The sequence below is a fragment of the Phyllopteryx taeniolatus genome, chromosome 9 (genome assembly GCF_024500385.1).
Source record: "Phyllopteryx taeniolatus isolate TA_2022b chromosome 9, UOR_Ptae_1.2, whole genome shotgun sequence".
Lineage (NCBI taxonomy): Eukaryota > Metazoa > Chordata > Actinopteri > Syngnathiformes > Syngnathidae > Phyllopteryx > Phyllopteryx taeniolatus.
In genome coordinates, this window is record NC_084510.1 from 26,011,691 (window position 1) to 26,032,219 (window position 20,529).

At 43.8% G+C, this 20,529-nt stretch overlaps 1 protein-coding gene and 1 long non-coding RNA gene across 17 annotated transcripts in view; one reads left to right on the plus strand and one right to left on the minus strand.

Moving 5' to 3' along the window:
- Positions 1-20,529, plus strand: part of eif4g3a (eukaryotic translation initiation factor 4 gamma, 3a) — a 51,936-nt gene that overhangs the window by 6,834 nt on the left and 24,573 nt on the right. For 5 of the 13 annotated variants that reach the window (XR_009790036.1, XM_061783832.1, XM_061783834.1 and 2 more), the window contains exons 2-6: positions 8,113-8,185; positions 9,953-10,120; positions 11,418-11,510; positions 13,281-13,313; positions 17,458-17,478. Coding sequence is in view for 11 of the 13 variants with exons in the window: in XM_061783832.1 (XP_061639816.1) it covers positions 8,113-8,185; positions 9,953-10,120; positions 11,418-11,510; positions 13,281-13,313; positions 17,458-17,478 (388 nt within the window). In the remaining 2 variants the exon portion in view is untranslated. Of the gene's footprint in view, positions 1-8,112; positions 8,186-9,952; positions 10,121-11,417; positions 11,511-13,280; positions 13,314-17,457; positions 17,479-17,615; positions 17,635-20,529 lie in introns of those variants that run through there. The other 8 variants (XM_061783836.1, XM_061783843.1, XM_061783837.1 and 5 more) reach the window with 7 other exon arrangements.
- LOC133483142 (uncharacterized) lies at positions 6,812-20,224 on the minus strand. 4 transcript variants are annotated; one of them, XR_009790039.1, is made up of 4 exons: positions 19,973-20,224; positions 17,421-17,679; positions 7,295-7,629; positions 6,812-7,106 (listed from the first exon to the last, which is right to left on the minus strand). It is a non-coding gene; the product is annotated as an uncharacterized LOC133483142 (long non-coding RNA). The 4 variants fall into 4 exon arrangements; XR_009790040.1 differs by lacking the exons at positions 17,421-17,679; positions 19,973-20,224 and adding an exon at positions 9,139-9,542; XR_009790038.1 differs by lacking the exons at positions 17,421-17,679; positions 19,973-20,224 and adding an exon at positions 7,692-8,126.

Genomic DNA, 20,529 nt, shown 5'->3' on the forward strand with positions numbered 1-20,529 from the left:
ATCAAAATGTCTATGAACGCCCTCCTCTGCACTTGCCTAACGTCCAACCGTCCCCTTTTGTCTAACCTCTCACGCCTTATAGACTTTACATTGCTTCTGACCCGTGGCTCTCTGAGAGATCGTCAGTTCCCACTTGCTGGGATGTTAACTCTCGCGGGACGACAGGATGGTGTGCTATCTGAAGGTGTGTGTGTGTGTGTGGTTGCTGTTGCTGTTCCTGGTCGTCAAGAGGAACGCCAGGCACATGTGTCTGCTGCTGCGCAAGCTCAGACAATGGTGCCGCTGCTTAGCATTCAGTGCGAGAGGCCAAGGTGGCGCTTCCCACCATCTGCCAACAAAGGCCCAGGTCAGCCAGCCTTGCTTGAGATGCTACCACTCCCCCAGCCCCCTCTCCTTATTTCATTCCAACTCACCTCACTCCGCTGCAGTCCCAGCTGAGAAACTGAGGGCTTTTTCCCATGCCACTTAGATGATGGACGGATAGATGGATTTAAACAGCAGGTCCAAGTCCCTGAGTCAGATTGAATGCCTATATCAGAAATCTTTGACCATCTATTTCCATATCCATTTGAAGTGACACGCCCCCCCGTATAGTTACACTGACGGAATACATGAAATAGCAACACAGAAGTAAACAATGCAAATATTAAACTAGTGTTTAATTGACCTTGGCTGACAAACAATTCTTAAAGATTAAATGCAAATGTACTGAACATAAAAGTTAAATACTACTGAACTGTACTTAAGCAGTGATTCTTTTGTGTACCATTAGAGGGAGCCTGTCTTCCACACTGAGAATCACAGGCCTATGCTTAAGATGAAAATGATTAGTGCTGTATATTTTAATGTGGTGGTTTGGTGTCTGTACTGTGTATGTCACCAATCGGTGTATTGTGATGACATCTAGCTCGCATTGACGAGGTAGTTCCGATTTGTGTGTTCACTCCACACATTGACAGATATCCGATGTGTATCCGATTCTTATTCACATTTGGACAAGGCCTAATTCCCATAGGACGATATTCGATTCATTTAAAAAATGTCAGTCTTTCACGATGCAATATTAATGGCTTGACAAACATTCCTTTTTTTTTGTTTTGTTAAAAGGGATGGTTTTGGACATGCAAGGATTTTGCCCGACACCAGCGATATCCACTATGCACTCAAAATCTGTAATATATCCTGAATAGGAAAAAAAGAAAGAAAAGTAGGCGACTTGCTTCTCAAAATATGTCAAGAAACCTAAAAGCTTAATGCCGTTTTTGCGTATATTACAAGATAGCAGAGTGCCGTAGGAAATTGTCCACTTCCACTCTTACTACTCCAGAGAAAATTAAATATTTGGGTTTTTTAAGCCAACCGATACATACTGAAACATTGAGATTGAGATCAGTCAAAGGAGAGCTTCTGACTTTCATTATTTCTGCCAGGATATCAACTTTAGCTTCAGCCTTAGTGCCTTCTGTACAGTGTATATCCCTATTTTCTTAAAGGTCTATATGTCCATTGAATCATGTTTGCTGTTAACCCCTCCTGTTGACCCACAAAGTTCAAAATAAAAAAAAAACCTGTTTTTCGGTATGAAACTTCTTCTGGTGGTAATAATGACATAAACTATGGTTTAAATTCTTGTACTATGGTGTAGATTGGAAGAGAAATGGAGTCGGGGTTATTTTAAAAGAAGAGTTGAGTATCAGATCAAGTGATGAGGCTGAAACTTGAAATTGAGGGTTTTATGTATAATGTGATTAGTGCCTTTGCCCCACAGGTAGGATGTGACGTCGAGGTGAAAGAGAAATTCAAGGGTGATGTGCAGAGCTGTGGGAACCATAGAGGAATAAAGTGGAGGAGCCACACAATGAAGTTATGGGAAAGAGTAGTGGAGGCTAGACTCTGCACTGAAGTGAGTATTTGCGAGCAACAGTATGGTTTCATGCCTAGAAAGAGTACCACAGATGCATTCATTATCTGCTTTGAGGATGTTGATGGAAAAGTACAGAGAAGGTCAGAAGGAGCTACATTGTGTCTTTGTGGATCTAGAGAAAGCCTATGACAGAGTACCCAGAGAGGAACTGTGGTACTGCATGAGGAAGTCTGGAGTGGCAGAGAAGTATGTTAGAATAATACAGGACATGTACGAGGGCAGCAGAACAGCGGTGAGGTGTGCTGTCGGTGTGACAGAAGAATTTAAGGTGGACGTGGGACTGCATCAGGGATCGGCCCTGAGCCCCTTCCTGTTTGCAGTGGTGACGGATAGGCTGACAGATGAGGTTAGACTGGAATCCCCGTGGACCATGATGTTTGCAGATGACATTGTGATCTGCAGTGAAAGCAGGGAGCGGGTGGAGGAACAGTTAGAAAGACGGAGGCATGCACTGGAAAGAAGAGGAATGAAGATTAGCCGAAGTAAGACAGAATATATGTGCATGAATGAGAGGGTTGGTGGGGGAAGAGTGAGGCTACAGGGAGAAGAGATAGCAAGGGTGGAGGACTTGAAATAATTGGGGCCAACCGTCCAGAACAATGTTGAGTGTGGTCAGGAAAAGAAGAAATGGGTCCAAGCAGGTTGGAACGGGTGGAGGAAGGTGTCAGGTGTGTTATGTGACAGAAGAGTCTCTGCTAGGATGAAGGGCAAAGTTTCTAAAACAGTGGTGAGGCCAGCCATGATGTACGGATGAGAGACAGTGGCACTGACATCATTTTATCACGTCGCCTGCCACACATGCCGTCACATTCAGGTATGACGCCCAGCTCCACATATGTTGTATGTACAAGCTGCACATTGACACAACACTGTACTTAAGGGCAGGTGTGTGTGTGTGTGTGCGTGTAGCCTGCCTGTTAAAATGTCCTCATGTTCGTGTGCTCACTGGGAAGTTATAAATAAACTGCTGAGCTGTTATGAGCCAGCATGCTTGACAGTTTATTCCAGAGAGGGCATGCCCGTGGCCGTCCTGCCTGATGTCAGAAAGCAGACTTGCCATTGTTTGCATCAGCTGCCTCATGTCGAGTATTCAGGAGGTCTTTTTTTTGATGATGATTATAGGACATAAACAGGTCCGTGTGGATTCTTCAGTGTTTAATATGCTGGCATAGGAGTCATGTTTGGAGACAATGCTGCCAGTGCTTTTTGAGATGAACTCTTTGTTAACTGTTTCCTGACTGCTGTTTTGAGCCTTCTTTCTCCACGGTGCCACTTAACAAACTCATTGTTTCCCATGCATGGTGATCTGAAGCAGATGATGTAGTACAGTCATCCATTCTGACAGATTGATAATAGTTGTGTTTTTTTGTTGTTGCTTTTGTGCCGGAAATGCTCCGAATGAGAACAATATGTTCAAGGCAATGTTCTCGCAAACTGCTTCAGACTTGCACAATTGAGTTGGCACTGTCGTTTGAACATTTTGGAGACGCTACTTTAATGCAGAATCGACTAAGTCTGGATTTACGGTGCGGGTCCAAGATACCAATTCCGATTTAATGCCTATAACCGACTTTCCATATACATTTTAAGTCACCAAAATCCGATATGGCTGCGTTTGCATTCACAAGACATTTTAAACCAACCTCTTTTGTAGACACTAAAATTGCCATGAGCGACATCACTAGGGTAGTGGTAAACCATGGTAATCAAACTAATTAGGCTTTACACGATCAGGATTTTTGGGTTTAAAAAAACGATCACCGATCCGATCACAAGATGGAGCAATGTGTCTATTTAAATGACTTGTTAATTTACTGTATACTGAGTATCTTTAAGCGTTGATTCTCTAGTCCAGTGATTCCCAACCAGTGTGTCATGGCGCATTAGTCTGCCATGAGCAGTCTTCAGGGGTGGCGTGGGAAATGATCAAATTTTACTTAACTGCTCAAAGAATTATTCATTTACAATAAATAATGTTTGTTCCTCTATTTAGTGAGGCATAGTGACAGACAGAACAAATAAATGCTCTTCTATTAGATGGCAGGAAGTACATACAGTAATTACTGTGTATGTATTTTTGGTGACATTTTTGTTTGTTGGTGTGCCGAGAGATTTTCCAATTGTAAAATATGTGCCTTCGCTCCACAAAGGTTGGAAATCACGGTCACTGTCTAGTCAGGTCATGTATTCTAATCAGTCAGGTCAAAGCAACATTACATGACAGAAATAATGGGAGGTAACTTACTGTAGCTGAATTACTTTATTGTTATTAAATTACTTCACACACACCGAAACGTTTGAGCATGATTCAACATCACGCTGGGATGTTTACGCACAACCGTTAGTGCTAGCACTAGCTTGCTAGGCTACATTACGTTTTGTTGCCTGCTTGCGAGCGGTATCGTATTAAAAGTATGTGAACATATCTCAAGCAATCCTTAAAAGAACATAATCTCCTGAGCACCGGTAACCACCAGCACACGTTTTCCCCCATTTTGTTCTTATAATACACACGTCACAATGTCGTCGCCATGGTAACGAGTGTATCCGGTCGCGTGTTGACAAGATAAAGCCCAGTGATCGTAAAAGACGGGATGTGGTGGTATCGGAATACAATATGTTATAGCAGTAGTCTGACATAGTGCAATCGTGAAAGACCAAATTTGTCTGTCCCATACTGCCAACATGTTTATTTTTTTTAAAATAACTTTATTGGTTGTCAGATTTACAGTACTATGTCAAAAGACACGCGACAAGGCTAAAAATAAACTAGCTTTTGAATTCAAATATACTGTACATGATGGCGACGGGGAGTAAATGTCTTTTGCGGAGCCGATCAATGACGTCATTTATCAGATCGGCGAATTGTGACATTACAGCCGATCAGCATAAAATGCTAATTATAGGCAGATACCGATTAGGCCGATCAGATAAAGTCTAAAAAAAAATACAAATATAAAAAAATGACATTCTGTTTTGTTGGCTGGGATGACTCTTCACTGCTACCATGACGACTCACATAATTCAATTACAAAGCAAAGCAAAATCTCTGCCTCAATGCTTCGCAGGGTCCCGCTTACACTACCATGATGCACATCCAAACAGGGCCACGTGTGAACAAAAAAATCAAGATGGTGTTTATCAGGACTACATTTGGGTCGCCTGGGGCCTACTGAGGCAGAACTTTGCCGACACTGCCTATGCCTGCCGTGGTACTGAGACGTTGACATTTTTTTAAAAGCCTCGTCAGTCGTAAGCCTGACGGACGTGACGTTTTGTAAAGACCCTATTATAGAGAAATGGTGAATTCTAATTACTTTTGGTGATCCTTGATAGATTTGACACATTTTCTTTCTTTTATTGATTCCTGTAGTATTTACAGCTCTGCTAAAGGAATGTGTTGGTGCTTCACAGACCTTTTTGCAGTAAATTCAAAGGTCTGTCAGCAAACGGCACCAAATGTACTCTTCCATTCAATAAGCTACAATTTTGATGGGCTCCTTAACGTTTAATTTCAGTATGGTAAGTACTTGGTACATTCTAAACTAGCACTAATCATCTTTTATTTAGCTAGGTCAAGAAAACTTCACTACAATGCAGAACCAAACTCATCTGCATTACAAAGAACAAAATGCTTGCACGAAACTTCACTGCCACGTTATTTTCCGTTTAGATTTTTAAGGCAGCAAACAATTTGGGCCTGAATTTTTTTTGTGGCATCTGTTGGTCACAGCCAAGAAGTGAAGGCCAAAGTTCCTCCATACAATTACGCAAGATAGACAATTCTTAAGTCAAATATGCATTTCCCTAATCATGAAAGAGAAACCGTGTAGGGTTAGAACATTGCTTTTACTCCCCCCACCCCCTCCATTAACATTTGGATCCCAGATTTTGATTTGTGAGGCTTGAATCCTCTAAGCTAGCACCTATTGTTGGTATTGCAGTGAAAGAGTGGTCTCAGCTGCAGCATGCAGGGAAAGCTTTGTTAGTGCCACAGTGTGTGTGTGTGTGTGTTCCTGTTTGTTTGTTTGTTTGTCTGTCTGTGTGTGTTTGGGGAAGAATAAACGAGCGGCGAGTGGGCCAGCAGGGAGAGGGAGAGTGTTTGCGCCATCTGGGATGTGTCGGCTCACTCCCTGCGCCTCCTGTCTCGATTCCTCGTCTCTGGGAGTTCCAGGTAGCTTGCGTCATTGAGAGGAGACGGCGGATTTCTCACCGTTACGTGGAAAGACTTTATTTGGAAGACTCTGCGGTTGTGGTATTTGTCTATTGAGAAAGGCACAAGTGGTCGCTGCACAGCCCTGATTTGTTGATTCATTATCATCTTTTTGTCAGCAATAAACTCTTAAGTCAAATCCGGTTCAAAGTCCGGGTTAAAACTTCTGTAACCAAATGGATAAATGATGTCAGAAGTGGGCTGGTTTACTGTGAAGCCCTCTATGACACACCTAGTTCGAAGGACTTTGCGTGAGGCACTCGTGTAATTGGAATGGGATACTTGTGTTCGGACACGGACCCACCTGTTTTGGGGAGGTAGCGCGTTGTGGTTCAAATCCAGGTGGAGCGTGCTGTGAGAAAAATGCTGTCAGAAGTGCGAGGTCATCTGTGCCGTGATTAGTTGTATGGACAATAGAATGAGAATAGGGCACCCAAGCGTTTATGCTGCACTCGCCTTGGCAGATATCCGATACGTATCGGATTTTATTTGGAAGAAGCCTGATTCCGATCCAAAGCTGTTAGATTCATGTGTTGTTTTCTTTTCACGCTGCCATGACGTGCATCCAAATTATGCAACTTGAGAACCGAAAATCAGAATTATCACTTGAAGCATAAATTCAGCCTTGGTGTTGCAGAGTGCTGAATTTGATTGTCACAAAATGTAGTACAGTATTGTTGACCGTAGTCAAGTTTATTTGTGTAGCCCTTAGTCACAGAAGAGTCTCAAAAGGCTTCACAGACCCACAATTCACAATCGTCATCCCCTGGTGTAGACCCCGCAATCCCGGCAAGGAAAACATCTGAGAAAACACATTTAGGGAGGGGGGGAGAGTCCGTTGAATGAAATGAAGCGTCGCAGGTAGACTCCTCTGGGGAAAGTGCGTCACCTCGGGGCCTGTCCCGGTAGGTCGATGCCGAATCCTAACAGTAACAGGCTCACTTTGATCACCGCCACCTAGTCTGCTTTCTGAGCAGGAGAGGAGAGGAGAGGAGAGGGGGGAAGCAGCCGTTAAACAGGCCAAAATCCAGATGGCAGGGGGTACGGCAGAGCAAGAGACTAGTAGTAGTAACAATAGCCCAGATGCCTGAGCATACCAGATTTGAGTCCCTACAGCAATACATGTATTTTTTTTTTTTGCCTGAAAGACTCCTTACTTTCAGTCTCCTCTTTGCGTAGTCGGTATGAATAGCAGGCCTGGCAGGGAGCCAAGAGCGGCGTCAGGATGCTGGCTCGTGAGAATTGCGAGACGTGACTCTGGGCCAGGCGGAAGACAGCCAGATACTCGCTTTCACCGAAACCACGTGAGCAGCGGTTTGCGAGTGTGACACAGACCAGCGGCCAAGCAGGTTAACCGCGGGGCTTCGCTGTCATGTGTGGCTGGTCGGCGCTCCCTCTTTTGGTCCCCTCCGACGCCTCGCTGAGTGGCTCTCTGCTTCACGACTCGTCTGCCCATTTAAGCGCTGCTGCTTGGCTTACATTCAAGCTGATCCTGAGTAGATTTGAACAAGTCATAACAGGACATTTGCTGTTTATTGTTCAATTATGGTCTACCTTTTCCCTTGTGCAGGCTAAGCAGTCGTCTTGTTTTATATTACCCAAAGCCGCAAAAACACCCAAAAATCCACTTCACATTTTCCCTTTAGCACTCTACGAATGGTGAAAGGTACACAGTGTACTATTAGCGAGGGGCTTGTTTAGTGGGGAGGGGCGGTTGGGGGAATCCTTGAAATGAAACTCGGCAAGCTGTTGAGCTTCGAGGAAATCCCTTTTGAAAATAAAATCAACTTCAGCATGGCTGACGCATTGATTCTGTCATTTTCTACTGATTTAAAACTTCCCTTTAGTGTACCAAATCTCCTTGTGTACCTTCATCAGTATTATTTTAAAACAAGTGATGACGCTCCCTTGAAATAACGACCCAAACGGATCCATGTATCACAGTGCTGGTTTTCCTTAAAATGCACCTTTGCAGAATTCCTCGGGTTCAGCAGTCACTGGATGACAGAATCTTCTCCGCGCAGACCGGGGTGGCAGCCGTCTACAGCGTGAGTCCACACACGCACACGCGCACCCACGGCTGTGCAACTCGACACATTTCACATTGAAATTGAAATTAAAGAATGCTTGCTAAAGGCCATGTACCAGTACACTCGTACATGACCAGACTTGAGTTGAATTCATTCCGTGACCAGGCTTTTCTCAAGTAACTGGATTTGCACTTACCAGTATATTAAATCATTTTCCCCAATGAAGTGAACTGAAATGCCATTAGTCCCTTCCAGCCATATAAAAAAAAATACACCGTATTGTATAGAAACTTAATACAACATAATAATAGGATAAAGTGTATAACTTTCCATTCTACAGTTTCTGCGTATTGGATGTGTGCCTTTTAAGGGGCGAGGTCTAGTAAGTGACGTTAGGAGTCAGTGTGAGTGTCTGGGCGCGAGTTGTGGCCTACAGCAGCTCCTCACAGGTGTTCTCATTTTGTATTTGTGTGTTTGACTGTCACGTTCAACGGCTGAAAGGGCATCGGTGACAAGGGCATTATTGCTCCATTTTCTTTCTTTCACTGCACTCGAGCAGCAGCGTATCTGAAGCTAGCTAGTAGCTCAAATTTTGACTCGCAACACAAAAGCGAAACAATCAAATGACAGCTTGTAACTTGAAACACTTGTAAGTTGGGGCACTTGTAAGTCAAGATCGATCGACTGTTGTAAGTCTCCAGTAATCATCCAAATCTAGTCCAACTATGTACCCGTGTATCTAACACGGCGCCCTGTCTTGGCAGATGGGTATTGCTCACCCTCCCCAGTAATTAAAGTTAAGCAATGCTGCTTATTCAAACCAAATGTGCATTCGGCTGGGGGGAAGTGATTAGTTCGCAGAGTTCACCGTATAATCACTCTAAGATTCGTCAATTAAAGCGATGCCCGTAAGCACGAAGCAATTGTTCCTCTCGTGTTACAGATCCTATACAGCAGCCCCTCCCCCATACCATCACTCCATATGTCCTCCGAATCAGTTGGTCGCCCAAGCAGAGCAGGCTCCTCCCTTGGCAACGGCAGTGAGATTAGTTGCTTTATCCTGGGTCATGTGAGGGAAGTGGGGCACACAAAGGAGCTGGAGAAATGTTCCGAAACGATTTGCCGCTGCTCCCCGGGTCCTGGCGCCCGCGGCCACGTCGCAGTGCTCCCGTTGAGCTTAATGTCGCCGTTGTCGAGTGAGCAAAAATGCCCTTTTGAGAGAAGAGTTGTTTTGTTGAAACGCACGGGCTTCTTGTCGCCTTCCTGCAGTGTGTTCGAATGGTGAGAACGGTGCCAGCTGCGGCAGCCAAGACCTTTCCTGCCACACCGCCATTCCGAACTCAACCCAGCGAGCACTTTCACACAGCAACACAGCATGCCGCATTTAGATAATTAGGCTGGATTTACGCTGCACGTCCAAGTGCCTAATTCTGATCTAGTGCCAATATTACATGACCAAATTGCATGTGACTAACTTCATAATAATGGGCCGCACCACAAACTGGCTAAAGGAAATTAGCATAGCTCTTTGGGTGATTGCAAACCTTCAAACACAAACACTCAGTCATTTATAACGGACATTTGGAAGAGGCCTGATTCCAACCCATGCAGTGTAAATCCAGCCTTCGATGCATGACTTGAGCGCCAGTGTCAGACAGCGCGAGTCGCTTTCAACACATCACGGTGGGAGAAGTGTCAAACCTCACACCCCTGCCACCATTTGCGTGTTCCGTGTCATTAGCAGAACTGATTGGATCTTAACCGCGCTGTTTTCATGTCCTCCAGCTCCCCAGACACGCTGGCCCCCCTTACCCCCCTCACGACATCACAAAGGGACACCCGAGCTTGGCGGGCACACCGCCCGGTCATGCCCACTCCCCGGCACTCGCTCAGGTGTCCCTACCCACGGCTGCCACGTATCGCTTTCCTAAGGGCTGGGAGACAGGCGGAGGGGTGAGTTTGTGTGACATTTGCCGCCTTCATCCGCTCTACTTGCTCATGTTTGCGCTTTCCGTACGTTTTTTTTAAAGTACCGTATTTTCACGACCATAAGGCGCACCACCGTATTAAAAGGCGCAGTCTCACTTATTTCTGTATTCAACACATACATAAGGCGCACCGTATTATTAGGTGCCCCGTCCATTTTGGAGAATATTTAAGACTTTTAAGTGCGCCTTATGGTCGTGAAAATACAATATATAGCTTTTTCATTTGTTCGTATCAGAGGCGTAAAATGTGCTTGAGTTGAAATTAAAATAGATTAAGACAACTAGTTAATTTATTCCTAGAACCATCAATGTGCACTGGCTGCTGAGGTCAAAAATGGGTTAATTAGCCACGAGCCTGTAAATTAATGCAAATTTCCGTGTATTTTAACAAGGCACTGTTTTCGTACTTAAAAATGTATAGAAATGAAATTCTAATGGACGGGCTCGTGTCCACCATCTGCACGGACCTGCAAACCACATCCCTATTTCCCTCCATTTGATGCATCAAAACAAAATCCGCAAGGAGGTTTGAAGTTGCGAGAGATGGTCCCAAAAAAGAAGAAATTTCACAACGGCAGAAATTGAGCATATCGTGTCAGTTAGAAGCGAGGAAAAAGAGTTTCTTGTCCATTTCCACTGGACAAGAATCTGTAAATGCAATGTCACCTGAGATCTGCACCGCAGCTCAGGTGTAGAAAAAGTGGTTTGATATGAAGGAAAATGATATCTGGTTTAATTGAAATGCATGTTGGGTATTTGGGGGGCTCATTTACATGTCCTGTAAATGCGATGGCCAAACACAACGACAGTTCGACCTCAAATGAGGGAAATTTAGGAACATCAGTGCCATGTATTCCCAGGAAATATATGAGAGCGTTGTAGCGATCTTCTGTGTTGGCGGTCTGGTCGACCACTGTGCACCCTGGGAGAAGCTCTGGTCTTAACGAGCTAAAAATAGCACACTCATCCAGTACACTCTTAAACTGGCACAACCATACTGACGGTAGCTAGGAGAAAAGGAGATAAACTGGCCTCCACACGGCTCTGATGAGCAATAATCAGACGCTACGAGACTTTCAAACCTTCAGGGTGCCACTTTGTGCAAGATGTCAACCCCAATTGAATAACATTTCCTGCAGTGGCATGCAAATACTACACACGCAAATAGGACTTGCTGTCCATAGCACTGTGGCTGATGAAGTGTGTGCTCCTCAATTGACATACACGTGACCTCTTCATCTTGTTATCCCCACTCTCGACAGTCTCCGTACAACCCTGGGCAGAATGCTGGCTCCGCCCCTATTGTGTATTCTCCTCAGACGCAGTCAATGAATGCACAGCCACAGAGTCGCCCGGTGAGTGTTACCCCGGCCCCCCATGCCTCTCCCACCACCGGGAACTGTGACAGTCAGCATTCCTCGAGCCCAAGGGTCGACAAACTTTGGATTTTTAAAATGGATAGATGGCCCAGGTCATATCATAGATTAGGTGAAAATGGAAAAATGTGCATATAAAAGCTGTACCAAAAATGGAATTCTATCTTTTATCGTTGATTTCATTAGAACGAATCCACCGATTACTTAATAAAACAAATACAAAATGGTTACAATTATTTCTTTTACTATTTTTTTTAATTTTATTTTATTTGATCATTTACACTAACAGCCAGCCAGTCACTGTTTTGAAGTTATGGATTGGAATTCGGCCTTCCTGTGTGGAGTTTGCATGTTCTCCCCGTTGTTGCCTGGGGTTTTTCACGGTATTCTTGCTTCTTCCCACACCTACAAAACCCCTCAAATAATGCATGTCAGGTTCATCTGAAGACTCTACTGTTGTCCATTGATGTGAATGTGACTGTAAAGCGTTGTTTGTCCTTATCTGCCCTGTGATTGGCTGGTGACCAGTTCAAGGTGGACCCCCATTCTCTCGGCCAAAGTCAGCTGGCATAGACTCCAGCTCACCCGCGACCCCAATGAGTATGCGTGATCGAAAATGAAATAGTTACAATAATAAATCAATTAACCAATTATTTGATGAGTTAAATGATTTTTTAAAATGAATACATCATTTTAATTAAGCCAAAAAGGCCCGACAGGACTCCTTCCTCAGCTTGACGGCATCCCTCACCGCTGGTGTCCACCAACGGGTTCGGGGATTGCCGCCACGATAGGCACCGACTAGTTTACGGCCACAGCTCCGGGGCGCGGAACATGGTCCACTCGGACTCCATGTCCCCCACGTCCCCCGAGAGACGTGGGTGAAGTTCTGCTGGAGGTGGGAGTCGAAACTCCTTCTGACAGGGGATTCTGCCTGACGTTCCCAGCAGACCCTCACAATACGTTTGGGCCTGCCAGGTCGGACTTCTTCCATCGGCATCTTCCCCCGCCATCGGAGCCAACTCACCATGAGGTGGTGATCAGTTGACAGCTCCGCCCCTCTCTTCTCCCGAGTGTCCAAGACATGCGGCCGCAAGTCCGATGTCACTACCACAAAGTCGATCATCCAACTGCTACCGAGGTTGTCCTGGTGCCAAGTGCGCGTGTGGACACCCTTGTGCTTGAACATGGTGTTCATTATGGACAATCCGTGGTGTGCACAGAAGTCCAATAACAGGACACCACTCTGGTTTTGATCGAGGGCGGGGGGGCGTTCCTCCCAATCACGCCCCTCCAGGTCTCAGGGGAAACGTAATGCAATCATTTTTCTCATCATAGGGTCTTTGGAGCCATGCTTTGTCTGGTCCCTCACCTAGGACCTGTTTGTCATGGGTGACCCTGCCAGGGGCAAAAACCCCCAGACAACTTAGCTCCTAGGATCATTGGGGGACACAAACCCTTCCACCACGATAAGGTGACTGCTCAAGTAGGGGATTGCTGTGTACAAATTCGGGTTATGTTGCCACCGTAGCAAAGGAGCGGCGTCATAAAGCGAGGACCCTCTGTATAACATTCTCAATGATTTAAAGCCCTGGTTAATCAGTGTAATGAAGACAATGTTGCTGCATCATGTGCTCCTGCAGCTCGGTTGCTCTTTACCGTCTGCCACACTGCTCATCTGCGTGTTTCTTGTGCTCTTCCCTCTGCCTGCTTTGCCACCACTGCTTCAACCACCCTCCCTCCAATCAGTTTGCGACGGGCCCGCGACCGACCCACCATCAGGTACATGTATGACAATCATGTTCCTCCTTGAAATGTTTCTTCGAAAGCTTGGCTTTTTACTGTGCAACTGATGATACATTGGAACCTCTAAAGTTAAAACTCAGAAACTAGTTGACTGCAATGTTCTAATTTCAACAATGTTTTTTGCCCCCCTCTCCATAAAAATGACTGGAAATCGATTTTGATGTAATTGATTTTTCTGAGCATCTAGACTCTTTGTCAAAATATGGAAGGATGGGATAACACAGCAGGTCCAAGTGCTCTATTCTGATCTAATGCCTTTATCTTGTTTTTTTTTTGGGTACTATTTTCCTGTCACCACGTCCCTTTCAAGTGATCCATATCTGATGTTCCTGTGATGCATATCTGATATGCCTGTGTTCAAACTGATAGAACACATGACTACAACGCACATGCAGACACCAAAATTTCACATCAATAACTCCACAAGCATCAACCCGAGCATATAACAATATTGACCATTACATCGTGTTTAGTTGGACTGGGCTGACAAAATTAAGTTGACCATATTCTTTTCCTGTGTCTTTATTAATAGTTATTATACTAGAAGAAAAGTATTTTAACACTCTAGGCTGCGCCGTTACCTTGTGTGTTTTTCGGACATACTTGGCAAATAAAGATGAATTACCGTCGCATCAATGCTAATTTCCGTTAGCATTACTATATGTTAACCTTAAAGTTACCTGACATTAGTGTGGTTCTGTGTCAGTTTTACAATGAACTACAACTGGGAGTGACAAACAGTTTGAAGCAAGCACATTTTGCCTCTCATTTGGAAAATTGTTCACGATCTGTCAAACTGCACACTGGGGGGGAAAAGGTACTAAAAAGATGAAGGCCAGGTACTTTGCAATCTGACTAAACTGACTATTGATATGTACATTGCGATGACGATGCTCAAACTATATATTGTGGAGTTCTGGTTTCGAGTTACAAGTGTGGTCACAGAACAAATTGAACTCGCATCTTAAGGCACCACTGTATACTGGATCCATGGGAAGACCCGGGCCACATGTTAGCATGTTGGCATGTTATTATGCGACGCATAGAGAGCATCTAACAATGTCAAAAACATGTGATCTGTCGGGGATTTGACTCCTGTGATCCAGTGTCTTGGGATTCTGAAGTCAGGCCGTAGTAATGAGGTCACGTCAGGCCGTGTAGTCGGTGTCGTTGTCACCACGCGGATGCTAACATGTCTAATTACCGACGGCCTGCTTTGTGACATGCTGAGTCATCGTGCCCGTCGCACTCAACTCCTCCAAATGCAAAAACTATCTTCAATAACCTTCTTTTACTTTTTTTCTTTGACGTTTTTTCTCTCGAAATGTCATGCGAGGTCAAAGAGTGTGGGGCGTTTGGTGGTGTTAGTGTGAACACACACACACACACACACACACACACAGTGCATGCGCTGGCTGTCACTAACTGGCGCTATGCTCTGTTGTGCCGCCACGGAAGTGGAGTCGGAAAGGAGATGAAGCCAAACAGTAAGCCTTTTTATTCCAATAGAGAAACGTCCATTGTGCCCCGAGTAAGACACTCCATGTGTAGCCATAAGCCAATTCATTCACCTGGTCAAGAGTACTAATCGTGTATTTGGTGTAGATACTCTTTTGAGTTCACTTGCGTACTTTTGTGGGCGAGTGCGTTTGTGTCCGCGCACTCCCAAAAATGTAAATGCTAAATGCTCTGGAAATGATCACTTGTCAAATAACTGCTTTGATTCAGAGTATTTCGCCCAGAGATGAACTGTCATATCACCTGGATATATGCTGCGTGATTCAAGTGACACAGTTCAGTTTTTCCGGGTTGGTTTTCTTTTTCCTTTTTTTTTTTCGGTGTCATGTCAACATAAACAGGAGAAAAAAACCACCAGATGGAATCGGGATCATCATTTTTCCAAATGTGAATTCAATTGTGCGTAACGGATATCTGCCCAATGTGCAGATACAATGTCAATGTCAGCGCAATGTTATCGAAATACAGCAATTTGTGATAGATACACACCTCCATCTGCCCAAATAACACAAAAACGTTAAAAAATAATGAAATAAGCAAAACAATTCAAATTTGCTAATGTCAAGGCTACCCTCTTTTAAATCAATGGGCTAATAGTATGCCAGATAAATGCCATGTAATGTTAAATATTGGTATTATTATTCACTTCTGTGTTGAAGCTTGTGGAGTTATTGAAGTGTAATGCGCAGGTTGTTTCATGGTGTAAAAATATTGAGAAACACTGACTTAACACAAGTAGCACTTCAAAAACTACTCGGCACTCCAAGTACCACCCGTCATCAAACATTCAAATATAGCGCAGTAGGCCCAAGTGTTTCTTCAAGAACGTGGCTGTTATGAGGGTTGTATTCCCGAAAAAGAATATTTAATATCGTTGTTAACCACTGTAACATAACGCACAGTTTGAACATCAAGACTGCGCTTAAATATCAGGAAATTAAAACCTGTACTTAAATAATGATTCAATGAAAATGTATTGCACATAAAGGTTGAATACAAATTGTGCCTGAATTAATATTTGAAAACATGATTTCTAAAGGATTAAATAGAAATGTATTGCACTTATAATTTAGATACAACTGAACTGTACTCAACAAATATATTGCACTGGATTAAAAAAAAGAATTTAAGCCACTGTAACATTATGCAATGTTTGAGCATTGAATGCAGTGATTATTTTGCGGCCCGCTAGAGGGAGCCTGCCTACCACGTTGCGAATTATTCATCATTGAAACGCAGCCACGTATAGGATATGTGTCACTTGAAATAAACGTGCAAAAAACAACAACAACAACAACAACAAAAATCATATCCAGGCAATAATTCTGAATTCGTCGCTTCAAGCTACAGTGTAATTGCAGCCTTTTATATTAATATTCTAAGTGTTATTAGCTCACCATTTTCTCTGTTGTTTTCTTGTGTAAGAGCGACATGAAGCAGTCTACGGCAACTCCATCCCTTTCTCTTGCACGCACAGCAGCTTGCAAAGCGGCTCTGAATAAACACTTCAAATAACACTTTCCCAGGAAAAGGATAAATAATTAGAATAATAGGTGTGAGTCCATCCTTTGATGTCACTACAGTCAACGCAGAAAGGAGACACACACACACACACAAAAGAATCAGTTTAAAATTGATGAAATAATAAAAGCATGGAACAGATCAAGGCTCAGTCGGACCTGTTGTTGTTGTTGTTATTGGCCACATTGTCTGCTTGTGTAGTGCCAAGTGTACCTACAGGATGGGGATGTGACTCACGGTAGCGGCACAGTTAGAAAAGACCGTCTGCTGTCCCGTCACCCACACTGAGACGCTCTGCGTCGCGGCTCATTAGGGCTCCAAAATGTCAGCTTAGTAAAGCCAGGGGTGGCTAGGGAATACCCCGCCAAAGTCTGTGCGTATGTTTGTGTGGCTCTTGAGTGTGTGTTTGTCTTTTTGTATGTACTGTATTTACTAGTGTGTGTGTATGTCTGAGTTGGTGTGTGTTTCTCTGTGTTTATGAGTGTGTTTGTCTGCATGTCTTTTATGCCTTTGTGTGTCGCTGAAGGTTTGCGGCTGTGTGCGTGGGTATTATTTTGTAATAAGTGTGTTTGTGTGTGTTTGCCTTTACATCCTTGTGTCTTTGTGTCTGAAGGTTTTTGGCTCCTCTTTGTGTGCATTTGTGTCAATGTGTGTCTGCCTGCCTGTTTCGTTTTGGCTGTTATTGATGTCTTTGGCTGCATTTCTTTTTGTGTTGTGTGGCTGCAGGTTTGTAGCTGTTTGTCTTTGTGCGCATTGTGTGGGTGTCTCATTGTGTGTGTGTGTGCGTGCGTGTCTTTGAGTGTGTCTGTGTGCGCAGTGTGGCTCTGTTTGTGTGGCTTTGTGTGTGCGCACTTTCGTCACGCGTCGACAAGCCAATAAATTGTGACTGTACCCGGTAAGCGTTTTCCACTTGACCTCCCACTCAGCGCTCATTGTGAGGCTCGTATTTTTGTCCGAGTGGTCCTTGTCGGGTTGACGGAAATGATTGCGAGCTTTCCGTGTGTGTGTGTGTGTGTGTGCGTGCGTCCGTGTCTGCATTCTCACCAGTGCAATTGGCTTTTCTCTCTTTCCTGCTCTCAAGGGAGGATTCAGGCCCATCCAGGTAACACGTTTGCACCGGCAGACCTGCATGGCATGATGATGATGATGATGATGATGATGAGGATGAAGGTTACTCCAAAGGGCTCTCCCGTCCGTCCCCTCCTCACGATTCACGTGATGGACCCCAGGCGTCGTCTTTTGTCTTTGTAGAGAGCAGGTGTGGGGAACCTTTGTCCTAATTTCAAGTCTTCAGAGAGCCACACTAAATTTAAGAAGAAATCTTGATTTAGTGATCAAACTCGTTTGTTTTTAGATATAATGAACATTTATGAGCTGTATATTTCCCGCTGGCTGGAGGTTCCCCACCCCTGTTGTAGTGGAAATGCTTTGACTTTAGTCCATTCATCATTTTCCATTCTGTCTTCGTGCATGACTCATCTCCTAACACTTGCACAGACAGCATGCGGCATTAACGAGGCGCGTACCCATGTTTTACTAACGTTTCTTCTCCCCCCCCCCCCCCCCCCAAGTAGTATGACTGTTGTCCCTGTTGCATGGATACACTTCCAATGGATTTATTTTAGGCCCACCTTACAAGACTGTTTCCTTCATCTTTTTGCTGATCAACTTCCCAGATTTCCTCTGAGCAATTTAAAAGAAAAGCCATTGAACTGAATTTATTATGTACTGTAAATGCTCAAGACCTTTTATTAGTTCAACGGTTCTCAACTTCTGGTCATTTGAACCTTTCCAATGTCAAACTATTCAGCACATTTAGGACATTGTGGGAATTATTGTTTCATGTTCCCAGAAGCCACACTTTTCCTCTATTTCCACCTCATCCACAAGTAACAAAACCCTTCAAATTAATGGAGAAAACTGACAAATTTAAACTCCATTTTCCTCGATAACATTCTCAAATTAACGGAGAAGTTTTACACAGTCACCTCAAATAATACATTTCTCAACCAATTGAAATCATTCCAACTTGAAAATATTCAGCCATTCATTCATTTTCTGTACCCCTTATCTTCATTAGGGTCGCGGGCGTGCTGGAGCCTGTCCCAGCTGACTCTATGCGAGAGATGGGGTACACCCTAAACTGGTCACCAGCCAATCGCAGGGCACATATAAACAAACAACCATTCGCACTCATAATATTCACACCTACGGGCAATTTAGAGTCTTCAATTTACCTACCATGCAAACTCCACACACACAGGCGAGGCCGGATTTGAACCCGAACTGTGAGGCAGATGTGCTAACCAGTCGTCCGATGTCTCAAAATATTGAACATTGCCAAAATTGATACATTTTCAAGTCCACACTTTCTATGAGGAAATTACCAAATTAAGAGAGACATTTGACCAATTCTCCTCAAATTCAACATCTTAACTAATTCATATCATTCTAACTTCCAAATGTTCAACAATCCAAAAATTCCCACTTTTGGAAGAAGTCCAATTTCCTTGAGAGAAATCCCAAATGAATGAAGACATTTAACCAATTTAACACATTCCATCCATCCATTTTTCTGTACCGCTTACGCTCACTAGGGTCGCGGGCGTGCGGGACCCTATCCCAGCTCTCTTCAGGCGAGAGGCGGGGTACGCCCTGAACTGGTCGCCAGCCCAAACAACCATTCGCACTCACGTTCACACCTATGGGGGAAATTTCGAGTCTTCAATCATCTCAGTATTCCCAAATGGAGAGATTTTTACAAAGTCATCATTTTCTCCTCTTGATTCAAATCATTCTAACTAAATCTCGTACATTTCAACGATTCCTTCTTTTTGAAGTCCACATTTTCCTCGAAAGAATTCCCAAATTAATGGAGACTTTTTGTTTTTACAAATTCATCATTTCTGAACTGATTCGAAATGTTCAAGACTCTAAATTTTGGGAGAAATTATGCAAGTGTACCTCTATTCTTTTTATAAGTTTTGGTCCTTTTTCTTTTTTCAAAGTCTCAAATTCCAGATTTCCTACATTTCGAATTCATCCGCTTCAATTCAGCTCTCTTTTTTTGGGCTATTTTTGACAAATTCCTCCAGACCCCCCCCCCCCTGTAATCAGTACAATTCTTCATCTGTTTACATTTTGGAATATTGTGTTATTATTCTGCTGACGAATAAATCAACTCATGTGCCTCAAGCATACCCGAAAAATCATCAGCAAGCACGTGTGGGGGGGGGGGGGGGAAATAGCCCCCCAACACCAGTTCCACTGATGAACATGAAATCTATCTAGTGAATTCCCACAGAAGTCCCATTTGAAAGCAGGAGTCTGAGACAGTTTTTCAGTTGTTGCAGTCCTGCCCCGCCCTGCCCTGCCAGCCCTCCAATGGTTCTTTTTGCACACGATCGATCAAGATGAACTGTAAACCAGTTTAAGAGGCTTTACAATGGCATGTAATGTAGACTAAATGGTGTTAATGAATTGGAAGTGGTCCAGGTCACCTTGCTTTTATGAGACATGGAGGCAGATTTTTTTAAAATTATGAATGTACAACAGCAAGAGTTGAAATAAAGGTGAGTGTAAAATGGGCATCTTACCATGAGCTGGATGAGTTTCGGACCAAAAAAAGAGTAGACTGCAATGCTGCTGCAATGCTGATTTATAAAAGCGCAGAGCTTTCTGTGATGTCACAATGCGTTTGCTCCCTTCATAGTAGATGCACAGGACTGTCTTTAAACAACAATTGTTGATTTAGTTCCTGATTGATGGCGGGGGACTCCTTGTACCTTTAGAGTGTTGGATTTATCATGTGCACATGAGCATATCCAGTGGAAGTCTTGCAGCTTTTTAACTTAAAAGCACAAGGTTGGTCGCTGTTTGTTAGTTGTTTAAATATTTAGTCAGCAGGCCTCTGCGCTGACTACATTTGCTCATTTACAGGAAATGTAGTTAGATTTTGGTGCCGGTCCAGATAAAGATGCACACATTTAGATGTGTATATATATATTTTTTATTATTACAGTCCACTTGTGTTGGTGCGAGGCAATGATCCAAAAGATGGTAGAAAAAGCTTGGCGTGGGGTTTTTGGTGGGCTTTTTGTAATGCACATTACCGCCACCTGCAGGACTGGAGTGGAACCCTATTATCTGGTGC